Raw genomic sequence first — 25871 nt, 5'->3', positions numbered from 1 at the left:
TTTGATCCTCCTACTGGGTGACTTTGAGTAATTCCTCCTCACTCCCTCCCTGTCTCTGTTTCCTCTTCTGTGCCATAAAAGCCTCAAAGGTAAAATAGATCACAGTTTTTTTTGTTTGTTTGCTTTGGGGGGGGGGGTTGTTATCGTTTTGGTTGTTGCTTGCTGTTGAACCCAGGCCCTCACACAAGGGGCATTTGCTTTACTACTAAGCCACATATCTGGCCTCCAGATCATAGGTTCTTTTTTAAAAATATTTTATTTACTTATTTATTTGGATAGAGACATAGAGAAATCAAGGGGAAATAAAGAAGTAGATAGACACCTACAGCCCTGCTTCACCACTCACAAAGCTTTCCCCCTGCAGGTGGGGGCCGGGGGCTCGAACCCAGTCCTTGTGCATGGTACTATGTACATTCAACCAGGTGAACCCCCACCTGGCCCCAGATCATATGTTTTTAGCTTAGGGCCCATGAGTAGGCTTAAAGAATATAAAAATATATGGAAAGACATGCATCTTTTTCTTCTAGATATTAGACCCATAATTCCCATCAGATCTTACCGTGGGGTTATGATCCAAAGAAACCCAAGAACCTTGGGAGAAGATGTCTGTGTGATGATTTGAGGGAAAAAAAAACCACATAATAAATTAATAAATGAATGGATTAAACTTTCACTTCTTAGATACCCCTCCCGTGACTTTGTCAATGTGTATAGTGATGGAAGAGTAGGCTGACTCCACCTTTGCAGAGATGGTGATGTTCAGTCACTGCATAAAGGTGTCTTAGGGAAAGAATAGAAGGAACCTACTGTATCTGTGGCTCCTCTCCAGAAGCAGAACATAGAAGGGTCTCCACTCTACATAGGAAGTCTCTGTTACCGTCTGGGCCACCTGTCCAGAAGATGGTTCACTCCACCTGAGTTCCATTCTTCCTGCCTAGAGTATGGACACAGGTATACATCCATTCTAGAGGTAAGGCTGAGATATTCACCCAAAGGAACATTCATTAGTGGGCCAGGCAGTGGCGCACCTGGTTAAGCACACACATTATAGTACACAGGGACCCAGGTTCAAGCCCCTGGTCCACACCTATAGAGGGAAAGCTTCACAAGTGGTGAAGTAGGGCTGCAGGTGTCTCTCTGTCTCTCTCCCTCTCTATCTCCTCCCCTTTCAATTTCTCTGTTTCTATCCAATAATAAATAAAATATTTTTAAAACATTCATTAGAAATTTAAGGAATAGACTGGGGAAATAGCATAATGGTTCTACAAAAAGACTTTCATGCCTGAGGCTCCAAAGTCCCAGATTTAATCCCCAGCACCACCATAAACCAAAGCTGAGCAGTGCTCTAGTTTTACAAATAGGAAATTAAGGAAGTTCCCTCCACCCACACACAAAGAAAGCACTGTGAGATTAGCTAAGATGTCTATTAATTAGAAATTCTTGATTCAACTTGTTGGGATATCTAGCCGAAATACAGCTTGCCACAGCTTGCTTGGCACAATCTTCAGGACATGAACATCCTATCCCTTTCTTGTCTCCCCTTGGTATGTGGGAGGGAGAATCACATGGGAGCCTCTCTAAGGTGAGGTGTTTCTATCCCTTCCTGGACACGTGTTTTAGTTTCCTGCAAAGGGATGACCATACGCTAGCTATGAAAGAGAGGCACTTTGGGGTCTAAAATGCTAGAGATACATTAGAGATGCATTAGGGATGTTAGGATATGTGTGGTACGAGGAACAAAAAGGCAGAGACAGCAACCTGTTCATAGCCATTGTGTTTTATTGGATCTGGTGTCATTATTTTACAAAATATACAGAGGAGCCAAAAAATGCAAAGCAGTCAACAGTGTTCTGATGGGAAAGGGGGCTTCCTGGGGGCCCTTTCCCTCAAATCCTGGCTGACTGGGAGGGTGAGCTAACTGGGACAAGCAGGTATATTAAAGATGACTATATGGCAGGAATGTTGACAATAAGGTGGGACCTGGTTCCTAAGGTCCTCTGCTTTCTAGGTCTGCTCAGGGACATCTACCCGCGTGCTTGGGGGCATCTCTGGTTGGACTGAATAGAGCAAGGGGAGAGACTCTAGGTGGAAACAGACTATGTGGGGATAGGAATAGAGCCTGGGTTGATCAAAGATTCTATTGACTGCCCCCAACACTGGGTCAGATACTATGCCTGATTTCCTTTTTCACCTTCATCTAAGGTATCCACAGGCTAGACCTTGATTCGTTTTGTGCCTCTGAGTCTAGAGAAAATGGCAAGTGAAAACTCTGGCAGTCATCATTTGGGAGGGAAGGCTGAAAATCTGGCAGGTTTCAGCCAGGAATTCTCCTACTCAGTCTTCCCTGCTGCTGCTACCACCACCGTACAATCAGAAAAGGAGAGGACTCTTCCAGGGACAAGACAGACTTCAGGATCCCAGGCTCTCCTGGGAACACTGAAGAGCAATGGGGACACTTTCTGGGGTGTCTCTACAAAGATAAGTTCCTTGGAAGAACCTGGAAACTCCTATCCGGATGGATTGGGTGGCAGATCCATGGAACTCAGAGCTTTTGAGTGGCATGTTGAGCTCTCACCGGCATCTTTGGGCCCTTCTGCTCTCCACCCCCATCACCTCCTAGGACCAACCTAGATTCAGGCCCAAGTTCCTCCCACTATGGAGCTCTCAGGGGCTGTGCCATGGCAGAACATCTTCTCTGAAAAGAAGTCTTAAGGGAAATGTTTCTGAGATCAGGGTGGGGAAAGCACCATAGCAGGGGAGATTTTTCTCTGTTGTGGTTTCTGGAGTGGGGGTGAGAGGTGGGAAAGTACTCCTTCCTATGACAGGGGCATCCTCACCACTGGGTGTTGGCTAGGAAGAGGAGGGCTGCTGGGAGATGCACTCTGCCAATCCCTGACCCCTTCAGCTTCAGCTCTCCTGAACTCCCAGACTCTTGGATCTCTACAACCCCCCAGGCAAAGGCTGGGACAGACCTGGGAAGAGAAAGTTGAGCTCCCCCTGGGCTGGGGTTAAAGCATCACACACACACACCCCCAGGCCAACCGACCCCTCTCCTGGGGAGCTAGATGACATTGTCAAAGAGCCGCATGGACCTCATGATGTTCTCGTCCTGGAGCCGTGGGGAGACGGGCAGGTTGGAGAGAGAGAGAGAGAAAAAGAGCTTGTCACAGACAGAAAGAAGGTCACTGAGTCACAAAGAGGGGCATCTGAGGCAGAGGGAGGAAGGATACACTTGGAGAGGCTTGAGGTAAGGGAGGCATCGAGCTCCCCCAGTTGTGAAGGAAAGGGCTGGGTGGGGGGAATTGAATGAGGCAGTACTTCACCCCAAGGGGATTTCCTCAGTATTGCTGGACCAGGCCCTGAGTCCAGACTAGGGCATTATGGAGGGCAAGAGACCGTCCGTACCTTTTGACAAGACTCAATGAATTCCTCAATAGTCACCACGCCATCCTTGTTCCTGTCCATTTTCTGCAAAAAGGAAGTGAGGTGGGGAGAACAGGAGGAATGGCAGGCAGAATGTGGGTAAGTTCCTTGCTGGTACCTCACCTCCACCCCTCCACTCCAGGACACTCCAGCCTCCCCAGTCTCAGACACCTGGAAAAAGCTCTCCACGTGTTCCCTTGGCGCCTCCTCCCGGAGTGCAGGATACGTATACTTGCCCATCATGTCATAGATGGACTTCATGATATCAAGCATTTCCTGTTAGGCCAAGAGAAAGAAGAGGATCTGTCTATTGCACCAAAGAAAAGGATTCTGGGCAAGGAGGGAACAGGAGGGGGTTGAAGAAGGCATTGGGATCCTGGTGTATGGTGGTGGAAATGGACCTATTTTGAGGGAGAGAATATTTCTTGCAGACAAATATTGTGGGGAGATGAGAAATTTTACTCATGTGGTCAACATCTGGGATGTAAACCATTAGCCCTTCATCCCCAATAAAATGGTTTAAAATATAGAGGATTCCTCCTTAGCCTCCAGCTGCCAGTCCTGGGAGCCTAGGGCCTGGCTGGTGATGTGTCTGTGTCTGTGTCTGTGGCAGTTGCTCCTAGGAACTCGTTGCCTCCTCCCTGCATACCCACAGCCCCTCCAGTTGTCCCACACCTCCTTGGTGATGCAACCATCCTTGTTGAGGTCGTACAGATTGAAGGCCCAGTTCAGCCTGTCATCTATGGTTCCCCGAAGAATCACTGACAAACCAGCCACAAAGTCCTGGGAAGGAAGGGGTGGAGTGGGGGTTTGACCTTCAGACATTGTCTCACCGAGCTCCCTGTTTGGGTTGGGACTGAAGTCCCAGTTAACAGATTTTCCTAACCCAACTTCCCAGCTCACCTCAAAACTGACAGAGCCATCATGGTTGGTGTCAAAGGCATTGAAGAGGAAAGTGGCATATGTGCTGGAGTCTGTAGGATAATCATCGGGGTATCAAACTTCCAGATAAAGAAGGACAACCTACCTCCTATGGGGCTCCCCAAGCCCCTCTTATCAGCCCTCTCAACACTTCCAGCCCAGAAGCGGTCCCATGCCTGCTCTAGGGCCTGAACTTCTCACCGCCTTGAGGAAAGAACTGGGAGTAAATCTGCTTGAAGTTCTCCTCATTGACAATTCCGCTGGGACATTCCTGGGGGAAGAGGAGGGGAGGAGCAGCCTGAGGAAACCTCCTCCACTCACCCCTGCCTCTCCCCAGAAACGCCCAGGAGGGTTGGGCATTTTATGCGAGCAAGGCTTTACATCAGTGCGCAAATAAAAACACAGGACTAACTGGCCATTTTCCAGGCTTTACCCTCTTCCAAACTGGTCAGCTTCAGAATCTCCACCTAAAAGCTGGGGGAAGAGGAAAGCCCCACCTCCCACCCCCAGGAGGCTCCACCTCTTCCTACCGCCTCTAAACCTCCAGATCTGTCAATCAGCGTTGTACTCTGTGGAGCCCGCCCCACCTACCCATCCCTCCCGGTTAGGCTTTGCCTTACACTCACGTTCTTGAAGCCCCTGTACAGAACCTGCAACTCCTTGCGTGTGAACTTGGTTTGCTCTTGCAGCTGTTCCAGACCCTCGGGCCGGTGGCAAACGGTGGATAGTTCAAACTCATCCTCCACGCTGTCTGCAGGGAGGGGGGGGGGGGGACAGCCGCGCCTCAGGCCCGGCCCCTAAGACCTCTCTTCAAAAACATCAATCCATCCCGCATCTCCCTGTCCTCATCTGGTCCAAGGCCAGACCTGGGCTCAGAACCAGGGCTCCGAATAATCGGTTCTAGTCCCTGAGTTCTCGATCCCTGATTGGAGAGGAAGGACCCCAGGCCTATCTTCTTTCCAGATAAAGAAGGTTGGGGAAAATGGGTTCCAGGGGGGAAGCGAGGTGTCCCCCACCAATTCAAATCCGCCCAGACCCTTTAGCCAGGCCCGACCTATCCCAGCCATGCCCAAGCCATGCCCCGCCCAGCTCCAGCCAGCCCCTTCCACACTCCCCGCCCCAAACCCCAACAGCAAGCCTCAACGAAGGTCCCACCCCCTACCCACCTCGGCCCCACCCCAGTCCCCCGCATCCAGTCCCCAGGCAAATGCCCCCGTCCCGCCCCCACCAGGAGAGTAAGTCACCTGGGTCCAGTGGACGGGGTCTGTGGGGGCGGAGGGAAGCTGGGGCGGCTAATGCTGAAGGGAGTGTGAACTGTCACCGAGAAAGCGGGAGACCCGGCCAACAGCAGACACACGCCTCGCCCATCACACATCACATTTCACAGTCCTGCGTGCTGCAGGTGCACCCCTACAAACGCGCGAGCACGCACACACACACACACACACACACACACACACACTAAGGGCAGGGGCACACAAGATGAGCGCAGACATCCGGCATGGACCCCAAGTACACGTGCTTGCGGGACACTCGTGTTCTTTTTTCGAATCGACCCCGTAGGGGCCCAACGGAATGCGTTACAACACTCTTAAGTACTAAACACTAAAGGAGCTTGCCAACTGCAATCGGATGTTTAGGTGGGCAAGGAAAGCTGAGGCCTAGAGACAATGCCAGGTCACTCAATTAGGGACCAGGCTGAGATCAGGAACCAAGGTATCCTGCATCTGGGGGAAGACGGGCTCCATCCTCTGCATCTGCATCAGTCTGTTCAGGGCGTCTAGAGACTTGTCACACGTCCAAGGGTAGGGCGACCGGACCCTGAACCACCTGGGTCCGTTCCCGTCGTACTGGCCACGCCCACCACTCTCTGAAACACCTGGGTCCAGACATTCGGGCCCCGCCCCCAAGACAACCACACCCACACCGCCCGTTTCTGCGCTCTGTGGCCACGCCCCCACCACAATGGTGCAGCCCATACACACTGGCCAGGCCGCTCAGGTCACTCTGGTCACATCCACAGGCACACGAACCCGCCCCGGAAATACATGAGAAGCACTTGCTTTCACTGACTGAGGGCAGAGCTTGGGGCCCGCAGCAAGGCAGCAGCTTGAGGAACCGCTGCTTCAGCGCTTTTTTAGTGGGCCCTGGAGGGTGGCCTGGGAAGAGAGAAGACCCCAGGAAGGCACATTAACCTCCACTGTCACTTCATCCCTTGCCCCCCCTCCCTGCCAGTCATAAATCAATCCGGGTTGAGGCGAGGTCTGGGTTGGGGGGGGAAGGCCAGGGTTAACTGGGGCCAGGTTAGGGTAGCCCACTGACTTTCACAGGTATAGAGCTTCCATGGAGGCCGCTGGGGCATTGTGCCTCATCTCATGGGACAGCCCAAATGGGAAAAGCCAGGTGGCTGGAGGGGCAAATGACATTGGCCTTCGTGTCTGCTGCCCCAGCACCTTGGCTCTTGTTCTGTGGCTAAGAACTCTGAGTGTGATGTCCAATCCAAGGAACACCTCTCTCACACACATACAGTGACAGGTGTGGATAGTGACAAAGAATGATAAATCACAGAGTGGTGAATGCCCTGTAACTCATGCATACTTAACGGTCTAATTAGCAAGCACCAACACAGGAGTCAGTGCACACACACACACACACACACACACACACAGAGAGAATTCCACCTGGCCCACTATAACATAGACACAAGCATCACATACATGCGACCTAGGAAAGAAATATAGGGCACATATATATGATGACCCACACACGCCATCTTATACATAGCACAATCCAATGGCACAAGAACACACAAAGACTCTGGGACATCATAACACAGTGTGCTGAGGGTACTAAGACACACTGTGACCTTAGGACATGATGACATATCAGTATGGAGACCCTGGTTCCCCTCTACATAGCTAAGAATGCACCTTGTTCCCAGTACCCACGTTTGTCTTGAGTATACCCACTTTTCTTATTCCTGTGGCCCATTATTCCAAAGCACCTCCCATCTTCTTGCCAGAAGAACACTTTCTCTCATCACCTAAATCATCTACCCTGAAAGTGTGGCCCTCCTAGTCCTTTCCCACGTGGTTTGTTCCTTGAAGGTGAAAAAGCAAATTTTGAGACCTTGCAGATCAATGTTGTGGTCTAATGTGGGGCTATCCAGAGCCCATTGCTCACATTGTCATCCCAAGGCGACCTTCCAAGTGTGTGTGTGTGTGTGTGTGTGTGTGTGTGTGTGTGTCTGTCTGCCTGCCTGCCTGCCTACCTGTCTCCCAATTGCACCCATCTCCAGACTCTAGGGCCAGAGCCCACCAGACCTGGCTGAAGTTGGGTCTATTTCTAGATGGGCTTGATTTTCTTTGCTTGTGGGCTATGTTAGCTCTCCAAAGGCTCTGCTCTCCCAAACTATGCTTTACCTTCAGAACAAGAACAAGGCCCTGACTCCCTCCCAGAAGGCAACTGTTTGACAGCTTCCTCTCCCTTCGACACAGCCTCTCTGCCCCCACCTCAACCCTGTGGGAATGAGGGAGAGGTGGGAGGGAGGTTGTGGGCCGGGTGGGGGATCGATAGAGGCTGGCCCCTGGCCCAGGGCTCCATTAGCCCTGACACTGATTTCCCAAGGCTGAATTGTGCCCGGGACCTCTGATGATATAACTACCACTGAAGTGAGGGATGGCTCTTAGGTGCTTCTCCTGTCCCATCATTGCGTCCTCCTCCACACTCCTAGGATTCAATTTCTAGATGTTTCAGAAGGTGAGGTTGCTTTTAGTCTATAGCATGCCCTGGTTTTCTAGATAAATTATATTTCTACCAAATAATTTAAAGGAGGGGTGAGCCTTCCTTTTAGGGTCTGGATAAAAACAAGCTCAGTTTGGCCTCCTCAGTTTATCTAAGACCAACCTCTGCTCCCCAGCACAACTCAATAAACATCACAGTAAATGAAGAGTGGACTAGCCCTCTTTTCTCACTGAACCCCAGTTCAGGAATGTGTGGCCCTTCCTTTTGTCCATATATATGACAGGGACAGAGAGAATTTGGAGGGAAGAAGGAGATAGAGAGGAGGACACCTGCAGCACTGCTTCACCACTTGCAAAGCTTTTCCCCTGAAGATAGCGACCAGGGGCTTGAACACTGTATTGTGTGCTCTCCACTGGGTGTGTCACCACCTGGCCCCCAAAGACTTTCTTTTTAAATTTTATTTTAATGGGGCAGGGGGGCAAGAGACCAGAGCACCACTCAGCTCTGTTTTATGGTGGTTTGGTGAATTGAACCTGGGACTTTGTAGCCTCACATATGAAAGTCTTTTTGCATAACCATTACAATGTCTTCCCACCAGCACCCCGGATCTCTTCACATCTTTTTAGTTTTACCAGGGCAAAGAAACCATAGCCCTTCTGTGGTGGCTCCTGTGTGTCTTTCTGTCCCTGGTAGAAGTGGGGAACATGCTACAGTTCTTTGGGTGAAGAGGGAGAGGCCTACCATGCTCCCCTTTCTACCTCCAAACTCATGTTTTCCACTTCACTGTAGGGTGGTATTGGGGATTCCTCTGCCACTCCCGGGGTCTTGCCTTAGATCCCATTCTGCCCTTGGGAGGAAGGAGGAGAGTCCAGGGTTTATAGACAGGGTTCTTGATCTGCCCACCCCTGGCCCTCCTGCCAGAGCAGGTTTCTAAATGTCTCAGTTACAGAAGCCCACTGTCCCTCCAGAAGCCACCCCACTCTAGTGCCTTGGGTGTGCACTAGAGTAGCCTCAGGGGGCTCTGAGAACAGCTACACTTTCAGTGGGTACCAGGTGCTCACCCTTACATCTTATGCCGCCTCACGAAGCCACACACCAGACACTCAGACACATCGGTCACATCCCCGTCACATCCACTACTCACACTCGGTCTTTTCTCATACACCCAGCAGAGTACCCCCCCACACACACACACACACATGCATACTGAATACATACCCTCTATTACCTACACTTGCACAAGGAGGGTGTGGAGAGTCATGAACATCTGCAGAGCCATCAGGAGGTAGGGGAATTGGTCCCAGAGAGGCCCCAAGGAAGTCTGGGGTTTTCTCCTCCTTCTAGTCCCCATTTCCTACCTGTCTCAAACCGCTTCTCATCAGTACTTCCAGACCCCAAACTTCCCCTCATCATCTCCCCAAACACCCTTGTCTTTGACCCCTCTTTTCACCTCACCACAAACACTCCAGATTCCCTGCTCACCTATCAGGATCCACTTTACTAGATCCCCTAGTCCTCAGCTGGTCCCCCCAACCCCGCAGGCAGCCACCCTCCAGCCAGCAGCAGGCCTCCATTCACATACAGGTTACCTTCCAAGGAGACAGGATCAAAGAGGCCAAACTGCTCCAGCACCTTGACAAACAGGGCAAGGACCACCAGCACAGCGACCATTTCCAGCCCGTCCAGGCTCATGGTAGGTCCGGGGCATGGCCCCCAGCCCACGGGGATCAGGATCGTGACCAGCCAGCTCACCCTCCTCACACCACCAGCTGGAGTGGGACCGCCCCCAGCCTCCCTCCTCAGTCTCCCTCCCTTGCTCCTCCCCACCCCTCCCTACTCCGCCTCTGCCCCCCTCTTCTCCCAGCCACAACCTCTTGGCCACAGCCTCTTCCTCTTCGCCAGACTTCCTCAGCCTGTGGGCCAGCACCTGCTTAGAAGCCCCTGGCACCAAGCACACAGGCCAGGCTGAAGGGGGAGGAGGGTGGCAGTGTCACCTCTGTCCCCAAGAAAGCTTCCTCCAGGAAGGGGGCTGAGAGAGGATATGTTTCTAGAGGAAACAGGGCAGGGGCATGTGTTCACAGGAGAAACTCCCATCTGTATGTGGAGAAGTAATGATTGATGCAGAGTGCTGTCTGTTGCATGTGTCTGTCTGGGTGTTTTCACATGTGGATATTTCTGTCTGTATGGAGAGAAAGTGCTTCTTCTCCTTTGTGTGTGTTATGTTGTGTTTATGGGCATGTGACCTAGGTGTCTATGGAATGTGTGAGAGTGTGTGGAATATTTCCAAGTGTGTAAGGGATGTGGGGCTCTACGTGTGAGCAGGGCTATGGGGTGTGTGTTAAAGGCCGCTGATGTGGGTGCCCTACAACTAGGGCTAGGCTATTGGCTCAGTGCCTGTGTAACCACAAATGCAGGGGACTCTAAGAGTACATGGTGGGGGGAGGGGAGAAGGTAGTGACCTCTCCCATCAGGAGGACACCAGCATCCATCGATCCTGGTTGCCATGGAGACAATGAGGCAGGAAGCACTCTCTTCCCACAGACCACAGGCAGGAAACTGAGGCCCAAGGGAGGGAGGATTAAACCCAATAGCTGAAGAAGAAGGAGGAGGAGGAGGAGAAGGTGATGAAGAAGGAGAAGAGGAAGAAGGAGGAGGAGAAAGAGAAGGTGAAGAAGATGAAGAAGAAAATGAAGAACAGACAAAGAAGAAGAAGAGGAAGTAGAGGAGAAGGAGAAGAAGAAGAGGAAGAAGAAGAGAAGAAGGTGAAAAAGAAGGTGAAGAAGAAGAAAATGAAGAAGAAGGAGACAAAGTTGAAGAAGGAGAAGACGAAAGAGGAGGAGGAGGAGGAGAAGTGGGAAAGGGAGGGAACAACAACAACAAAAAGAAAACCCTTAGCGGGCTCGCTGGCCAGGTGCCTGCATTGTCATTTACACTGCCCAGGTTTAAGCTCCGGACCACATGGGAAGTGCTATGGCATCAGAGGAAGCTTTGGAACTGGGGTATCTCCTCCCCCTTCCTCTCAGTCTGTTTTTTATTTTATTATTTAATTAATTTATTTTAGTGAGGAGGGTACAGAGAAAATGATACAGAGACACACATACACCAGAGTACTGCTCATTTCTGGCTTCTGGTGGTGCTGGGGACTGATCATGGGATCTTAGAGCCTCAGGCATGAAGTCTTTTGAGTACGCTCTATGCTATCATTCCAGTCCTCTGCCTCCGTATCTAAACAAAAAAGTGACCAGAGAGGCTCAGAAGGTAGTGCGGTGGGAGTCAGGAGGTAGCCCAGCAGGTTAAGCGCAGGTGGTGCAAAGCGCAAGGACTGGCTTATGAATCCCGGTTCGAGCCCCTGGCTCCCCACCTGCTGGGGAGTCGCTTCACAGGCGGTGAAGCAGGTCTGCAGGTGTCTATCATCCTCTCCTCCTCTCTGTCTTCTCCTCCTCTCTCCATTTCTCTCTGTCCTATCCAACAACGACATCAATAACAACAATAATAACTACAACAATAAAACAACAAGGGCAACAAAAGGGAATAAATAAATAAATGAATGAATGAAGGTAGTGCAGTGACCTTGGTACTAAATTTGGAAGCATGAGGTCGTGAGTTTGATCCCTGGAGTCCCATGTACAAGAATGATGATCTGGCTCTCTCTCTCTGTCCTTCTCCATCTTGTGTTGACAGGTAGTTTGTGGCCAAGTGGTTAAGGCTATGGACTTGACATCCACTGGGGTTTCCTTTATCTTGTGTTGATAAATAGATAAATTATTTTTTATTTTTTTAAAAAAATATTATTTATTGGATAGAGTCAGAGAGGAATTGAGAGGGAAGAGGGAGACAGAGGGAAAGAGAAAGAGAAACACCTGCAACATTGCTTCTCAGCTCACGAAGCTTTTCCCCTGCATGTGGGGGCTAGGGGGCTGAACCCTGGTCCTGGCATATTGTAACATGTGCACTTAACCAGGTGCCCCACCACCCAGCCCTAATAAATAAATTCCTTTTTAAAATTTTATCATTTTTATTTATTTATTGGATAAAGACAGCCAGATAGAAACAGGGAGAGAGAGTCAGAAACAGAAGGATGAATATGGGATGATCTCACTCTCAGGCAGAAGTCGAAAAACAAGATCAGAAAAGAAAACAGAAGTAGAACCTGAACTGGAATTGGCGTATCGCACCAAAGTAAAAGACTCTGGGGTGGGTGGGTGGGGAGAATACAGGTCCAAGAAGAATTCAGAGGACCTAGTGGGGGTTGTATTGTTATATGGGAAACTGGGGAATGTTATGCATGTACAAACTATTGTACTTACCGTTGAATGTAAAACATTAATTCCCCAATTAAAAAAAAAATCAGAGTAAAAAAAAAAAAAAAGAAACGGAGAGAGAGACAGACACCTGCCGCACTGCTTTACCGCTCGCAAAGCTTTCCTCTTGCAAGGGGGGGACCGAGGGCTTGACCATGGGTCCTTGAGTATTGTAACATGTGTGTTCAACTAGGTGTGCCACCACCCAGTTTCCCTAATAAATCAATTTAAAAAGGAAGAAAGAAAGAAAGAAAGAAAGGAAAAAGAAAGGAAGAAAAAAGTGGCTCCATTAGTGAAATCAAGCATGTGGGAAACCCTGGTTCCACTAAAAAGAAGAGGAAGAGGAGGAGGAAGCTGCATAGTCCTCTTCCACCCTCTACTACCTGTGGGGTCAACAGACTCAATTTTCCTGGGGGAGAGGAGGTGCGCTGCTCTTCCTTCCTTGGGGCTAGGGGCTCCTTCAGCGGCTCCCAAGGCCCCACAGCTCTTTGGGAAGCACTGGGAGCTCCAGCCCCTCCAGGGAGCCACCCACCCCTGGAGCATCCTTGGAGCCTTTCCTCTTTTTCCCTGGGTGGTGAAGCTGGTGTTGCTGCTGGTGTGTGTGAGGGGGTGTACAGAGGCTTGCAGAGTGATGAGCCAGAAGACAAGGGGCTCTGAGTTCCTTCCATGCTTCCCCGCTTAGCTAACACTGCCTGGCCCCTCACTGAGTCCAGTGTGCCTATGGACATGATCACATTGACTTTTCACATAGATTTGTGAGGGAGGCATGAGGGTACCTGGGGGTTACAGAGTCCCTATATTACAGATGGGGGTAACTAAGGTGAGGTGAAGGCAAAGGGGGTAAAGTAACTCTCTAAAAACACTGTTGAAAGTCACTCCCCCCACCCATCTCTCCTTTCTTTTCTTCTTATTTTTTTCTTTTGGTGGAGGGAGGCCATGCACAATTTCATTGCTCCAACCAGCTTTTTCATCCAGACGGACACAGAGGGAGTAGACTGGGAGGTGGCACAGTAGATAAGGCACTGGACTTTCAAGCATGAGGTGAATAGTTCAATCCCTGGTAGCACATGTATCAGAGTGATGTCTGATGCTCTCTCTCTGCTTATATTCTTCATGAATAAAGTATTTAAAAAAGAGATAGAGAGGGAGAAATACTACAGCATTAGAGCTTCCTCTGGTGTCATAGCACCTCCTATGTGGTGCCAGGGTTTGAGCCTGGACTTGCATAATAGCAAGACACATGTACCATCCAGTGAGATACTGCCCCCCCCCCATAGAGGCAGAGAAGGAAAGAGACCACAGCACCAAAACTTCCTTCAGTACCGTGGGGGCTGGGCTTGAACCTGGGTTTTGCATACAGCAAGTGGTGAGCTATCCTACAGCCTTAATGAAAAATTTTTTTGTTCTTTTTTTCTCTCCCCCCCCCCTTTTGTTCTATTTTTATCAGAGCACCACTCTGGTTATTGGTGGTGCCAGGGATTGAACCTGGGTCCTCTCATATGCCAGTCCTCTGTGCAATCACTATATTATTTCTTTAGCCCTAAAGAGATTTATTATTCATGAAAAAAAAGAGAGGGTCCGAGCCTCACTCTGACACATGTGGTAGCAGAGCTTGAGCTCAGAACCCTCACACTTTCAAACCCTGTGCTCTACCTACTTTGCCACCTTCTGTGTCCTGAGGGCCTCAGTATCAACACCATCTCACTTGGTTATGCTCTAAACCACTACACTACACTGTCTCACTTCTGAGATAGCTTGCCTACCCAGGAGGCCCAGTTTAGAGGGAATCCCTCCTCAGCTCCCCCAGACCCATCCTCCTCTTTACCACTCAGATCTCCTGTCCCCCAGGAATCCCTCCTCATCTCCCTCACATACACTAACTCATCACTAACCCTGCTAGAGTCAGTCAGTAAGCACTGGAGAATCCATCTTGCTCTCTGAATACAGATTTATCTTATTTACTTTATGCTTTTTTATATTTATTTTATTTATTTATTCCCTTTTGTTGCCCTTGTTGTTTTATTGTTGTAGTTGTTATTGTTATTGTCGTTGTTGGATAGGACAGAGAGAAATGGAGAGAGGAGGGGAAGACAGAGAGGAGGAGAGAAAGATAGACACCTGCAGACCTGCTTCACCGCCTGTGAAGTGACTCCCCTGCAGGTGGGGAGCCGGGTTCGAACCAGGATCCTTATGCCGGTCCTTGTGCTTTGCGCCACCTGCGCTTAACCCGCTGCGCTACAGCCCGACTCCCTACTTTATGCTTTATTGGGAGGTTGTTTACAGTGCAGCTGTTGATGCATAGCTACAACCCTTTATCTCCCCATGATAAGTGTCAGGATATATATATATTTTTCTTATATCTTCCACTTTGTCTCCTGCCACTGCGGAATGTTAAATTGGGAGCCAGTCACAGACTTCTGGATAACCATGTTACCTCAGAGTTTTACAAGGGACAGACCACCATGCTCTGGAGCTTCATTTGACCACTGGCACAAGCCAGACATCTGTGTGACAAGACCCTTTCTCCCCTACTGACTCCTGGTCCTTTATGAACCCAAAGCCCACCCTGAGAGTCAGAGTTCTTTCAGACATGCGTTTGCCATCTTCTCAGGTTGCTGCTACCTGAGTTTACCTGCTTTTCTCATATCTCAAACCTCATTTCTATGTTAACTGACTTAAAAAAAAAGATTTTTAATATATATATTTATTTATTCCTTTGTGTTGCCCTTGTTGTTTTATTGTTGTAGTTATTGATGTCGTTGTTGTTGGATAGGACAGAGAGAAATGGAGAGAGGAGGGGAAGACAGAGAGGGGGAGAGAAAGACACCTGCAGACCTGCTTCACCACTTGTGAAGCAACTCCCCTGCAGGTGGAGAGCTGGGGGCTTGAACCGGGATTCTTACGCTGGTCCTTGCACTTTGCACCATGTGCTTAACCCACTGCACTACCACCCTACTCTCGTAAACTGACTTTTTGAGTGATGATTGAACCTTAGCAATAGGGCTGTGGAACACCGGTAAAGTGCACATATTACCATGTATGAGGATCCAACTTCAAGCCTGTCTGCCTGCCCTAGTCCTCACCTGAAAGGGGGGAAAGATCATGAGCCGTGCAATAGTGCTGCACATGACTTTCCTTCTCTGTCTCTTGCCCAGCTCTCTCACCACAATCACAGTATGAGAAGAAAAAAAAAGAAACAATCAATCCTCCCCAACGCTACAAGTAACTGGCTGTCCAGTCAGCAGGCCAGACAAGCTCGGGGTGGGGGGATCCCTCAACCTTTGTCCAGCTCTGGAAGGATGTGTCTTAGACCCAACAGCAGGGTCTCAAAAGACCAGGGTGTGCCTGCCTGACCCTCGGAGGTTCATTAATATGCAGTTCCACAGCCCACCACTGGGTGGCGTGTGTTCCGCTCCCACCACCCCAATCAATATCCAGGGAAGGCGCAAATCAAAGTTCATGCAGTCTGCCCACACCTAGCACCTCAGAAAAAGTTGAGGGATTGCTTTCAGTTTCTCACTCACCCTGGAGATGACAGATTTACAGACAGAGGCAGCAAATAGTTCCTTGCCACTGTCCGAGCTCCATATCTGGCATTTAACCATCCACAGTTTGCTCTCACTGTCCCACACATAGCACCCTCCAGTCAGCAGCCTGTACCCACTCACAATGGGCTACCTTCCAAACATACCAAACTCTATCCTCTGTACCCACTCCTCTGTGCCACCTTCCAGGCCACTATTTTTTTGATCATCACCAGGGTTTCACTGCTCCAGGGTGATTTTTTTCAAGTCGAAGGAGATAGAGACAAAGAAGCAGAGGGGAGGGGAAAAGAGAGAGACTACAGCACTGAAATTCCTCAGCGCAGTGGAGGCAGGGCTCAAAGCTGCATTGCACACATGGCAAAACAGGTGCACAATCCAAGTGAGCTATTTTGCTGATCCACAGGCCATTGCTTTATGTTTCTATGAGAGAATGAAAGAGAGGGAGGTGGTGCAGTGAATAAAGCATCGGACTCTCAAGCATGAGGTCCTGAGTTCAATCCCCGGCAGCACATGTACTAGAGTGATGTCTGGCTCTTTCTGTCTCTTCCTATGTTTATAATTAATAAATAAATAAAATATTTAAAAAAAGAAAGAAAGGGAGTGAACACACACACACACACACACACACGTACATAGTGCTTCACTTTTGTTTTCATTACTCTCATGTGGTGTCAGGGTTTGATCCCAGGACTTCATGAATATAAGGCAGGTATTTTACCACTGAGCCACTTCCCTGGTTGAATATATTCCACCTTAACCAACAGATTAGTACTTATTGAACACATTTGTACCCTGGATACTTGATATACATGATTTCACTGGGTCTGCACAATAAACTGAAAGGTAGGGTCTATAGTCCTGTTTGTACTTGGTTAGGGAAACAGCATCTCCTCAGCACTATGCTGTAGATGAAGAGAATGCAGGTCAGAGGGATGGTTTTCTCAGGATAACCAGACATTTTTCCAAAGAACAATTAAACACTAATTAGAAGGGACATATGCACCCCTATGTTCATAGCAGCATTATTCACAATAGTCAAAGATTGGAAGTAGCCTAAATGCCCATTGACAGATGACTGGCTAAAGAAGTTAAGGGACATATACTCCATGGAATACTACTCTGCAAAAAAAAATATTGTGTCCTTTGGGATAAAATAGATCTGGAGGTGATTATGCTTAGCCAAATAAGTAAAGAGGTGAAGGACAACTACTGGATGGTTTCACTCATATGTGGAATATAGAGAACTAATACACTTGAACTTGAAAAAAAAACAGAAGCAAACAAACTGTTTCTAAGATTTGTGAGAACTATAGTGGTTATCTTTGGGAGGTAAGAGAGTGGGGCACAACTTTGGTTGTGAGTGTGGTGTGGAACTATACAATGTAATATTACAATCTTGTAACCTACTATTACACACACACACACACACACACACACACACACACACACACACACGTACTTAAGCCAGAAGCCATGATGTTCCAGCTGCCTCAGGTCACCTCTCTGATGTGGTGATGTCAGAGATCCCGGTGACTGCAGCTTGTTCATGTTGAGGGTATGGGAGTGCTGAGATTCAGAGGAGCTATGAATGCCATGCTAGGTTGTGCGGACCGGAGAGCAGCAGAGCACACACTCTGGCTCTCCAGACTAACAGTGTGGCAGCCAGTTTCTCTGACTGTCATCTCCCCTCTCCCACCTCCTCCCGCAGCCTGAGAGACCTGACTCCTCACTGGGAGGCAAGGTCCCATGCCATTCAGGTCTCTGGTGGGAGGGTCTGTCAGAAAAGCCAGCTGCTTCTCAGATTCTCTCTTCTGCCTACTCAGAGACCTCTCAACTCTCAGGACCTTTGGGGACATTTGCTAGGATCTGAGCTCTCCAAGCATCCCTGTACCACTTAGCTCTTCATTCTGAGTAGTGGTGTCTTAATGGGAGCACTTCAGGCCAAGGGCTCACGGGAAACCATCTTGAGCATTAGATAGACCTTCCAGGTCGCACAAATCTCATGGCACATTCTCCTGTCATGTAGCCATTTGCCTAACACTGTTAGAACCTAGAGTAACACTGCCGAGAGGGTGGGGGGTGCTACCCTTATACAGCTGCCCCATTTCCCCGCCTGCCCTTGCTCTCCCCACTATTACCCAACCAGAAAAGATCACAGGGCCCTTCTGTTGGTCCCTCAGCTAGGCTAGAAAGACACAGCACCCCCTGGCTGAGAACTGCGTGATTAATCACCTCCTGAGGCCTTGGGGCTATTTTCAGGCCTGGATGTCATGCCTGCTATGATTGAGAGCTGGCCCTGCCTGACTGGGGCCATCTGTCACTCCAGACAGTCATGAGCAAGGGGTTTGGGGGCTGCATGCTCCCCAAGATATTTCCAAACATGGCTCTGACTCAGTCTATCTCCCATCCTTCTGGGGCACACACAGCTCTGCTTTTACTTGGGTCGGGGTGGGGAGTGGGCAGGGTGTTCAAGAAGGGGACATGAAGAATGGCAGACAACTACAGATCCCAGAATACCTCAGACTAGGTTGTTTTGGTGTCCTCAGGCCAGGTGGAGAGGTAATGCTGGGCTCTGTCCCAGAAGCCCTAAGGAAATGCAGGTGGGTTTGTGTGCAGAGCTCAGTAATGTCATGATCAGGTCTACTACACACACACACACACACACACACACACACACACACACACACCAAGCACCAAGTTTCAACCCTGTGAAAGCTAATAATCAACTCAGTGGCATTCAGAGGCCCCCAATCCAAATCTAAAGCATAAAACTCCAGGCACATGCACTCACGGTGCCACAGGAGTCCAGGGACATGCAAGCCCTGAAATGCACAGCCCCCTTAATACAGATATCCAGCGACAGATGAAAAGGTGACATGCAATTCTGATGCCACACGCATTTAGTCATTGCATCATGCAAGAAGTCACTTCCTAGTTCCTGTTGGCCTGGTCTCACCTCATGGCTGTTTCTTTCTGGACACAGGCCCCATTCATCTCAAGATGCCCCCTGACCTAAGCAGCTCAGGAGTGGGCTGTGACCCTTACACCCTCCCCATGCGCTCAGCGAGAAACCTCACTGCTCATTCACCATGATGTCCCTTCCTCTTTCTGCCTTGAAGACTCCTGTCTCTTCACTCTTCTGTAAGGAATCCTAGTCTAGTGTCACTTGTCAAGGCTCAGAACCCTTTAGGCCACCCCCTCCCGTTTTTGTTTTTCTCTTGAGGGACCCCACTTCCCCCACTCTGTGAGGCGTCCTTTCCCTCCCCACCTCTGTGTGGTTCTCTATTCTACTTGGCTCACTTGTTGAGGGGTCCTGACCCTCCTTCCCTTCCTCATACCTGGCGACAGCGACCCCGTCACCAGCTGGTAGAAGGACCGCGCTGCCAGCCCCAGCGGGCTCGGGCACCTGCGGGGGCAGCGGTTCATGGCTCAGCCAGGCTCAGAGTCCAGGCTCCGCCCCCAGACGCGGGGCTCTGGGTCTCCGCCCCATGGGGGGATACAGGGGCGGGGCGGGGAGGGGCGGCGAGCCTCGCCCAGCTCCCCTCCCTGGCAGCTCTGGGGACTCTTCCCCACTCCCTCAGGCGCGGCGCCAGGGCCCCCTAAAGTTCCTAGACAGGGAGGAGCGCGGAGTCGCGCTGAGCAGAGGAAACCTTCTGGGATTTGGGGCGGGGAAGGGGATACACGCGGGTTTTAAAAAAGGAGCTGAGGGGGAATGGGCCGGCTTTGCTGTCATCTCTCTTCAGCCCCTCCATCTCTGCCCAAGGTACGCAGGAGATGGGGTGAGGGGACACAGTTGCCATGGCAACTCCCTACACTAATGCACGGCCGGGAAAGAAGGAATTGGCTGTTGTATTGGGGTGGCAAACACGCGGCGGCACATGTGTGTCCCGTCAGGTCGGGCTCCTGTCTCCAAATCCCTTTAGCGTCTCTCAATCCTGGCCCCGGTCCTCTCCCACCAGATGGCACCTGAGCCCAGGAGAAACCCTTCTCCCCATAGTCCCCGTCCAGATAGACCCCTTTCTCGGATTCATTCGTGCCAAGTTAGATCCAAATTAACAGCCCCCCCCAGGACCCTACCCCCAACCCTCTGTCCAGAGTCCTGTCTTTCAGATGGAAACCCATCCATGCAGGCGGTCAGAGTCACCTCCAAACTCAATGCAAATTCCTGCCCACTTATTGGGCGACAATCCCCATTCCGAATCCGCTCCGCAAGGATGGCGCCTCTGCCACCACACGGGGGCGCCCCACTCCGGGGAACGACGTTTGAGACCAGAGGAGCGTGACTTCGGGCCCGGAGCAGAGCTCAGGCCAGCAAGTGCTAAGTCTCCCTACTTACTAGTTGTCCGCTCCTTCCTTTCCTGTCTGGAGCAGGAGCACCGCTGGTCGCTGGCTTTAGCCACCCTGCCTACCACCAAGCGGGAGCCGAACTGGGAAGACAAACTGGTAGCGGGGTATATATGCGGGACGGAGTGAGCACAGCTCGTCCCTTAAAAAGAAAAACAAAACAAAAACAACTCCAACTGCGTTGTGAGTCTGGGCTGGGAAAGGAAAGCAGTTAGCATGGAATATAACTTTAGGATCCCTCCCTATCAACCTGATGTGCCAGTGTGACAGCAACTGAAGACCCTCGAACCCAGTGCCAAAAGTCCGGTTTGCACTGAAAGCAACTAAGGAAGGGAACGTGGGGGGGCCCTTTCCGCGCGCCCTTCAGCACCGCGGACAACGGCTGAGGTTCCCTGGGCTGCGGCTCTTCTGGGAATCACTGCAGTATCTTCCCTGCCAAGTCTTGGTCCCCCATCTAACTTGGGCTACAAATAAGTCTTCCCTCAAAAGGAGAGCTCCTGGAGGTGCTACTTCTGCTTTCAAAGTCTCGTGTGGAGCGGTGTATGCGAGGATGCTGATGGTGTGGACTGCTATCCTTGATTCTTGTCAACACTGACCTTTCTGTTTCCCTTGGGAGGCAGGCATACAGGAAGGTGCACTCCCCTGTTTACCGATGAGAAAAGTGAGCCCCAAAGAGTTAAAGTCATTTATAGCTGCTTCTCCACTCCACTTTCTCCCAGTTTTGAATTCAAATAGCTAAATTGGGGGAGGAAATTATTTCACCAAAGGAATTAGTTAAAGCAGGAAGCAAGCTCTTACTAATGGGGTGCTAATGTGGGCCCCCAGGGCCTTTATAACACTCCAGAGTCCTGAGCTGGTGGTGGGAACTGAGTGCCGAATAGAGCTCCAAGACTGGACCTTTGGACTCAGGTCTGAGGCATACTTTGGACATATAGCAAGCATCTGGAGCCAGAGTAAGAGTTCCTCTCCTGGGTGTCTTGGTGTAAGGATTTAGGCCTGCCCATGGTCAGTGTGTGGGAGATGGATTTCTTTCTTTCTTTCTTTCTTTCTTTCTTTCTTTCTTTCTTTCTTTCTCTCTTTTCCCTTTTGTTGCCCTTGTTGTTTAACATTGTTGTGGTTATTGATGTGGTTGTTGTTGGATAGGACAGAGAGAAATGGAGAGAGGAGGGCAAGACAGAGAGGTGGAGAGAAAGATAGACACCTGCAGACCTGCTTCACCACTTGTGAAGTGACTCCCCTGCAGGTGGGGAGCCGGGGGCTCGAACTGGGATCCTTTAGGCAGTCCTTGAGCTTTGCACCACATGCGCTTAACCCGCTGCTCCACCGCCTGGCTCCCCGGGAGATGCATTTCTTAATGTTTACTATCCTGGTTCCCTCCCACATCTCTAAATCTTTTTTTTTTTTTTTTTTTTTTAAGATTGTAGCCTGGGAGTTGGGGATAGATAGCATAATGGTTATACAAAGAGATTCTTACCTCTGAGGCTCCAGTGTCCCAGGTGCAATCCCTTGCACCACCACAAGCCAGAGCTGAGCTGTGCTCTGGTAAGAAAAAGATTGTGGGGGCAGAAGTTGAAAAACAAGATCAGAAGAGAAAACACTAAGTAGAACTTGAACTGGAGTTGGTGTATTGCACCAAAGTAAAAGACTCTGGGGTGGGTGGTGGAGGGGAGAGTTCAGGTCCTGGAACATGATGGTAGAGGACCTAGTGGGGGTTGAATTGTTATGTGGAAAACTTGAGAAATGTTATGTATGTACAAACTACTGTATTTACTGTCAACTGTAAAAACATTAATCCCCCAATAAAGAAAAAAACAAGGGAGAAAAAAAAGATGGTGGGCTGGGGAGACAGCATAACAGTTATACAAAAGACTTCTAAATTCAATTTGCAGCACTATCATAACCCAGAGTTGACCAATGCTCTGGTCTCTTTCTCTCATTAAAATAAAATCAATAACATTAAAACATAAATAAATAAAAAAGTAAAAAGAGAGAGAGAGAGATTGTGTGGTCCGGCAGGTGGCGCAGTGATAAAGCTTTTGACTCTCAAGCATGAGGTCCTAAGTTTGATCCCCGGCAGCACATGTGCCAGAGTGATGTCTGGTTCTTTCTCTCTCCTCCTATCTTCCTCATTAATAAATAAATAAAATAAAAAAGAGATTGTATTTACTTATTAATGAGAGAGATGGGAAGAAAAAAAGAAAGAGAACCAGCTTTCACACATGCACTTTTGAGGATGACACCTGGGACCTCATGTTTGAGAACTAAGTTTATTCATCATGCCACTTCCTGGACCTCCATCTCCAAGTCTTAATCTCACTCCCATCAGGGCTGACCGGGCTCAGGACCCACCTTCCCAGCTTATTTCAGACACAGAGAAGACAGTCCCTCTCCTCTCATTCTCTCTTTAGACTTCTTGGGCTTGCCACAGTGAACAGACACTTTAAACTCACATGAACATGGAAACATAGACAAGGTGACACCCACACAAACACATGGATCTGCTTACTGAACCCCAGAATATGCACAGGCATGGGAGCACCTCTCATACATATCTCAGTGTGGGGGAGAGAGGGTGCCTGGGTGGCAAAGTGGTTTGGAAGGGCATAAGGAGGTGCTACCTAGCACCTCCCTCCTGGAATAGAGCTTCTGTCCCCAGACACAGAGAGTGCACTTGGGTGAAGTTCTGGAAGGGTTTGGGATTGGGAGGGGCATACATTAGTGGAGTTTTAATGATAAGAATAATGTCTGAGTCCTTTGAGGAGGGGGTAGACCCAGAACTAAACTGTCTCCCTTGGAAGCCAGGTGCTGGGACAGTGCTGCTCCTGGGAGCTAGTCTGGGTGACTGGACACTAGAGTCCCTCCTTGCATCAATTGGAGCTATCTGTGAAAAATGTGGAAGAGCAGCAGCACCCACTAATGAGCCCCTTCTGCACCAGGAAGCTAGATAGGCAGCAAGGGTAAGATGTATCACAGACATAGAGTCCCACAGCGACAATCAGTTTCAAATGCCAATCTAACCCACACACAGCCTCATGATCACACAATACCACACAGCGCTCTTGAACAAATCCTCGCCCCCAGGAAGTTCACAACCATAAAGTCACACAAAGAGGCAGACAATCATAAAGTGAAGCTTAGGCACATTCTGACAGTCACATGTTCCTTCACACAGAGTCCCACAGAATCCCACACAGCACACAGTCGCACACAGAATAGGGACACATGGTTAAGACAACTTCATTAATACAGCTGAGTGAGGGTCTACACAACCTCACTCGATGACCTGACCAGATCACACAGTTGTACCACACACAATCACACCCTGGCTGTCACCAAGTCCAATGCACATGGCAACCAGCTGTGGGAGGTGCACACGCATATACACACGCGAAACACATACACAGAATGGCAGGCGCTCATACATGTAACACCTCCCACTCGATACCCTCCCAGCCTGTGTCTCACACACACCCACATCTGCTCCCTCACCCCAGTCCTGCTCTTCTAACTGCCCCCCAGACCCCCAGACCCGGGCCAAGGTTTTGAACCCCAGTGTCCTGACACCCAGCATAGCCAGCAGGGTGCTGGGAAAGGGGCGGAGTGGGGAAGGGCCTGGCAGGGGTCAGAGAGGCTTAAGGGTGGGAAGCAGGGTGAGATTTCTTCCCCCTCCCGCGGCCACCGAGCTGGCAACCGACTCACCCGTGAGCTGGTCATAGGATCCGTCCAAGTCACGGGAATCGGACAAACTCTCCTTGCGGCCCTGGCCCCGCATGGCCCCCGGCGCCCCCCTCCCGTCCCGCCTGGGTTGTGGGAGGGGGCGCCAGGTAGCCGGGATAGGGCGCTCTCACGGCGCCCCCTGGCGGCGTAGTGAGCTGCCAGGGAGAGGGGCCTGGAGAGTTGGGGCCAGGGTAGATAGAGCCTGCGGGTTGGGGGTTGGGGGTTGGGGGTTGGGGGTTGGGGCCCACCCCGGGGTCGCAGGGCAGGAAAGGGAGGCTTGGGCAGTAGGTGAGTGCGGAACGGAGGCTGAGCGGAGCTGAGTGCTGAGCGGAGCCAAGCTGCCTCTCTTCTTCCGCCCCCTCCCCGCGGCTGTCACTGCCGCCGCCTCCCCCCTTAGGCGCAGCCGGGATTGGCTCCCCCTACCCCCGCCCCCTCCTCTTGCAGCTCGGGGGAGGCACCCGGTGAAAGGGTGAGTTGTGAAGTGCGTAGAGGGAGACTGGCTCTCCAGCAACACTAACCCCTAACCCCCAAACCTGAAGCCACGAGTCCTGGGGGTGTAGAAAGGCCTCAGGCCAGAGAGGCCCCTGGGTGAGCACCCCATCTCCTGCCCCCCATCGCTGGCCCTGCTCTCCCCATTGTTTGCCCAGTTTGGGGGTTGGTTCAGTCCTCATCTCGGCTAGTTTCCGTGTCGGGCGGCCCCTGCCCAGTTGGGAAGTCTGGGGACCTAGAGGAAAGGTCAACACAGCCCCCAAGTCAGGCTAATTCCAGGCCAGAGGACAACAATGTCCTTTTCTCTCACAAAAGCCCCAGCCCTCACCCACTCCAAGACCCTTGGTCTGGGCCCCATTCACTAACTTCATCTAATGACCCCCACTGGCCAACTGGGAAGAAGAGAGTGAACCAGGTTAGTTTCTTAAGGTTTTCTTGCTCTTTTGTTTCTTCCCCCACCCCCGTTTTTATTTCATTTTATTTTATTTATTCCCTTCTGTTGCCCTTGTTGTTTTATTGTTGTAGTTATTATTGTTGTTGTCGTTGTTGGATAGGACAGAGAGAAATGGAGAGAGGAGGGGAAGACAGAGAGGAGGAGAGAAAGACACCTGAAGACCTGCTTCACCGCCTGTGAAGCGACTCCCCTGCAGGTGGGGAGCCGGGGTTCGAACCGGGATCCTTATGCCGGTCCTTGTGCTTTGCGCCACCTGCGCTTAACCCGCTGCCCTACAGCCCCACTCCCTTTTTTTTTTTTTCTTTTATTTCACATTCTCAGCCCTTTCCTCTTCTGTCACCTGCCCTGTCCTGGATTCCTTCAGTTTTCCAGAAGACCTAGGAGGAAATTCAGGGCTTGGAAACGTGGGTGAGGACACAGACTCTATGCAGATGGGGAGAAAATGACCTTGTTAGGAGGTCTCTTCCTTTAGTTTATTTCCCCTTATGAGAGCCAGGGGCTGATAGATAGATAGAGCTGGGCTGCCTCAGACCCAGCTATGGTGACTGAAGGACTGAGGCTACTGTGTCCCACCCGGGAGGCCTCCTGTGTTTCTAGTTCAAGAAACCCCCACCCACCATATGGGGGGTGGGCAGTAGCGATGTGTGGTGGGTCTGAATGGTTTGGTGGCACTGTCCCAGTGAATTCTGCCTGCTCAGTGGCTCCTCAAGAGGAATGACCTGCCGAGACCAGAGTGTCAGTTAAAGTGACCCCAGCATATTTAATCTCTTCACTTGGATTTAATTTCCAACCACTTGATTCAATTATACCAGCAGGCCCTGTGGTGGGAGTTCAGGCATGAGAACTAGACAAGCAGCTGAAGGAAGGACTGTCCTTGCCAGCGACTCGACTCTGCTCCCTGGCTCTCCTTCTGGCTCTGGAGGGTCCTCCACA

General features: G+C 50.4%; 1 protein-coding gene across 8 annotated transcripts; it reads right to left on the bottom strand.

The window, feature by feature from the left end:
• Positions 1–1761: 1761 nt before the first annotated feature.
• KCNIP2 (potassium voltage-gated channel interacting protein 2) lies at positions 1762–24209 on the bottom strand. Of its 8 annotated transcripts, none has more exons than XM_060171448.1 (10): positions 23978–24209; positions 6408–6503; positions 5589–5642; positions 4971–5095; positions 4546–4615; positions 4327–4397; positions 4099–4206; positions 3547–3699; positions 3406–3468; positions 1762–3109 (listed from the first exon to the last, which is right to left on the bottom strand). In XM_060171448.1, exons 1-10 carry the CDS (start codon positions 24048–24050, stop codon positions 3062–3064), a joined length of 861 nt encoding a protein of 286 aa, XP_060027431.1. In that variant the 5' UTR covers positions 24051–24209; the 3' UTR covers positions 1762–3061. The 8 variants fall into 8 exon arrangements, with proteins under 8 accessions (XP_060027431.1, XP_007533901.1, XP_060027432.1 ...); XM_007533839.3 differs by having other exon boundaries at positions 3595–3699; XM_060171449.1 differs by lacking the exon at positions 5589–5642 and having other exon boundaries at positions 4971–5091; positions 6404–6503.
• Between the last annotated feature and the right edge of the window lie 1662 nt (positions 24210–25871).

Source organism: Erinaceus europaeus, chromosome 14, assembly GCF_950295315.1.
Source record: "Erinaceus europaeus chromosome 14, mEriEur2.1, whole genome shotgun sequence".
Classification (NCBI taxonomy): Eukaryota; Metazoa; Chordata; class Mammalia; order Eulipotyphla; family Erinaceidae; genus Erinaceus; species Erinaceus europaeus.
The sequence above is the reverse complement of the archived record's forward strand: the minus strand, read 5'-3'. Positions and strand labels throughout refer to the sequence as shown.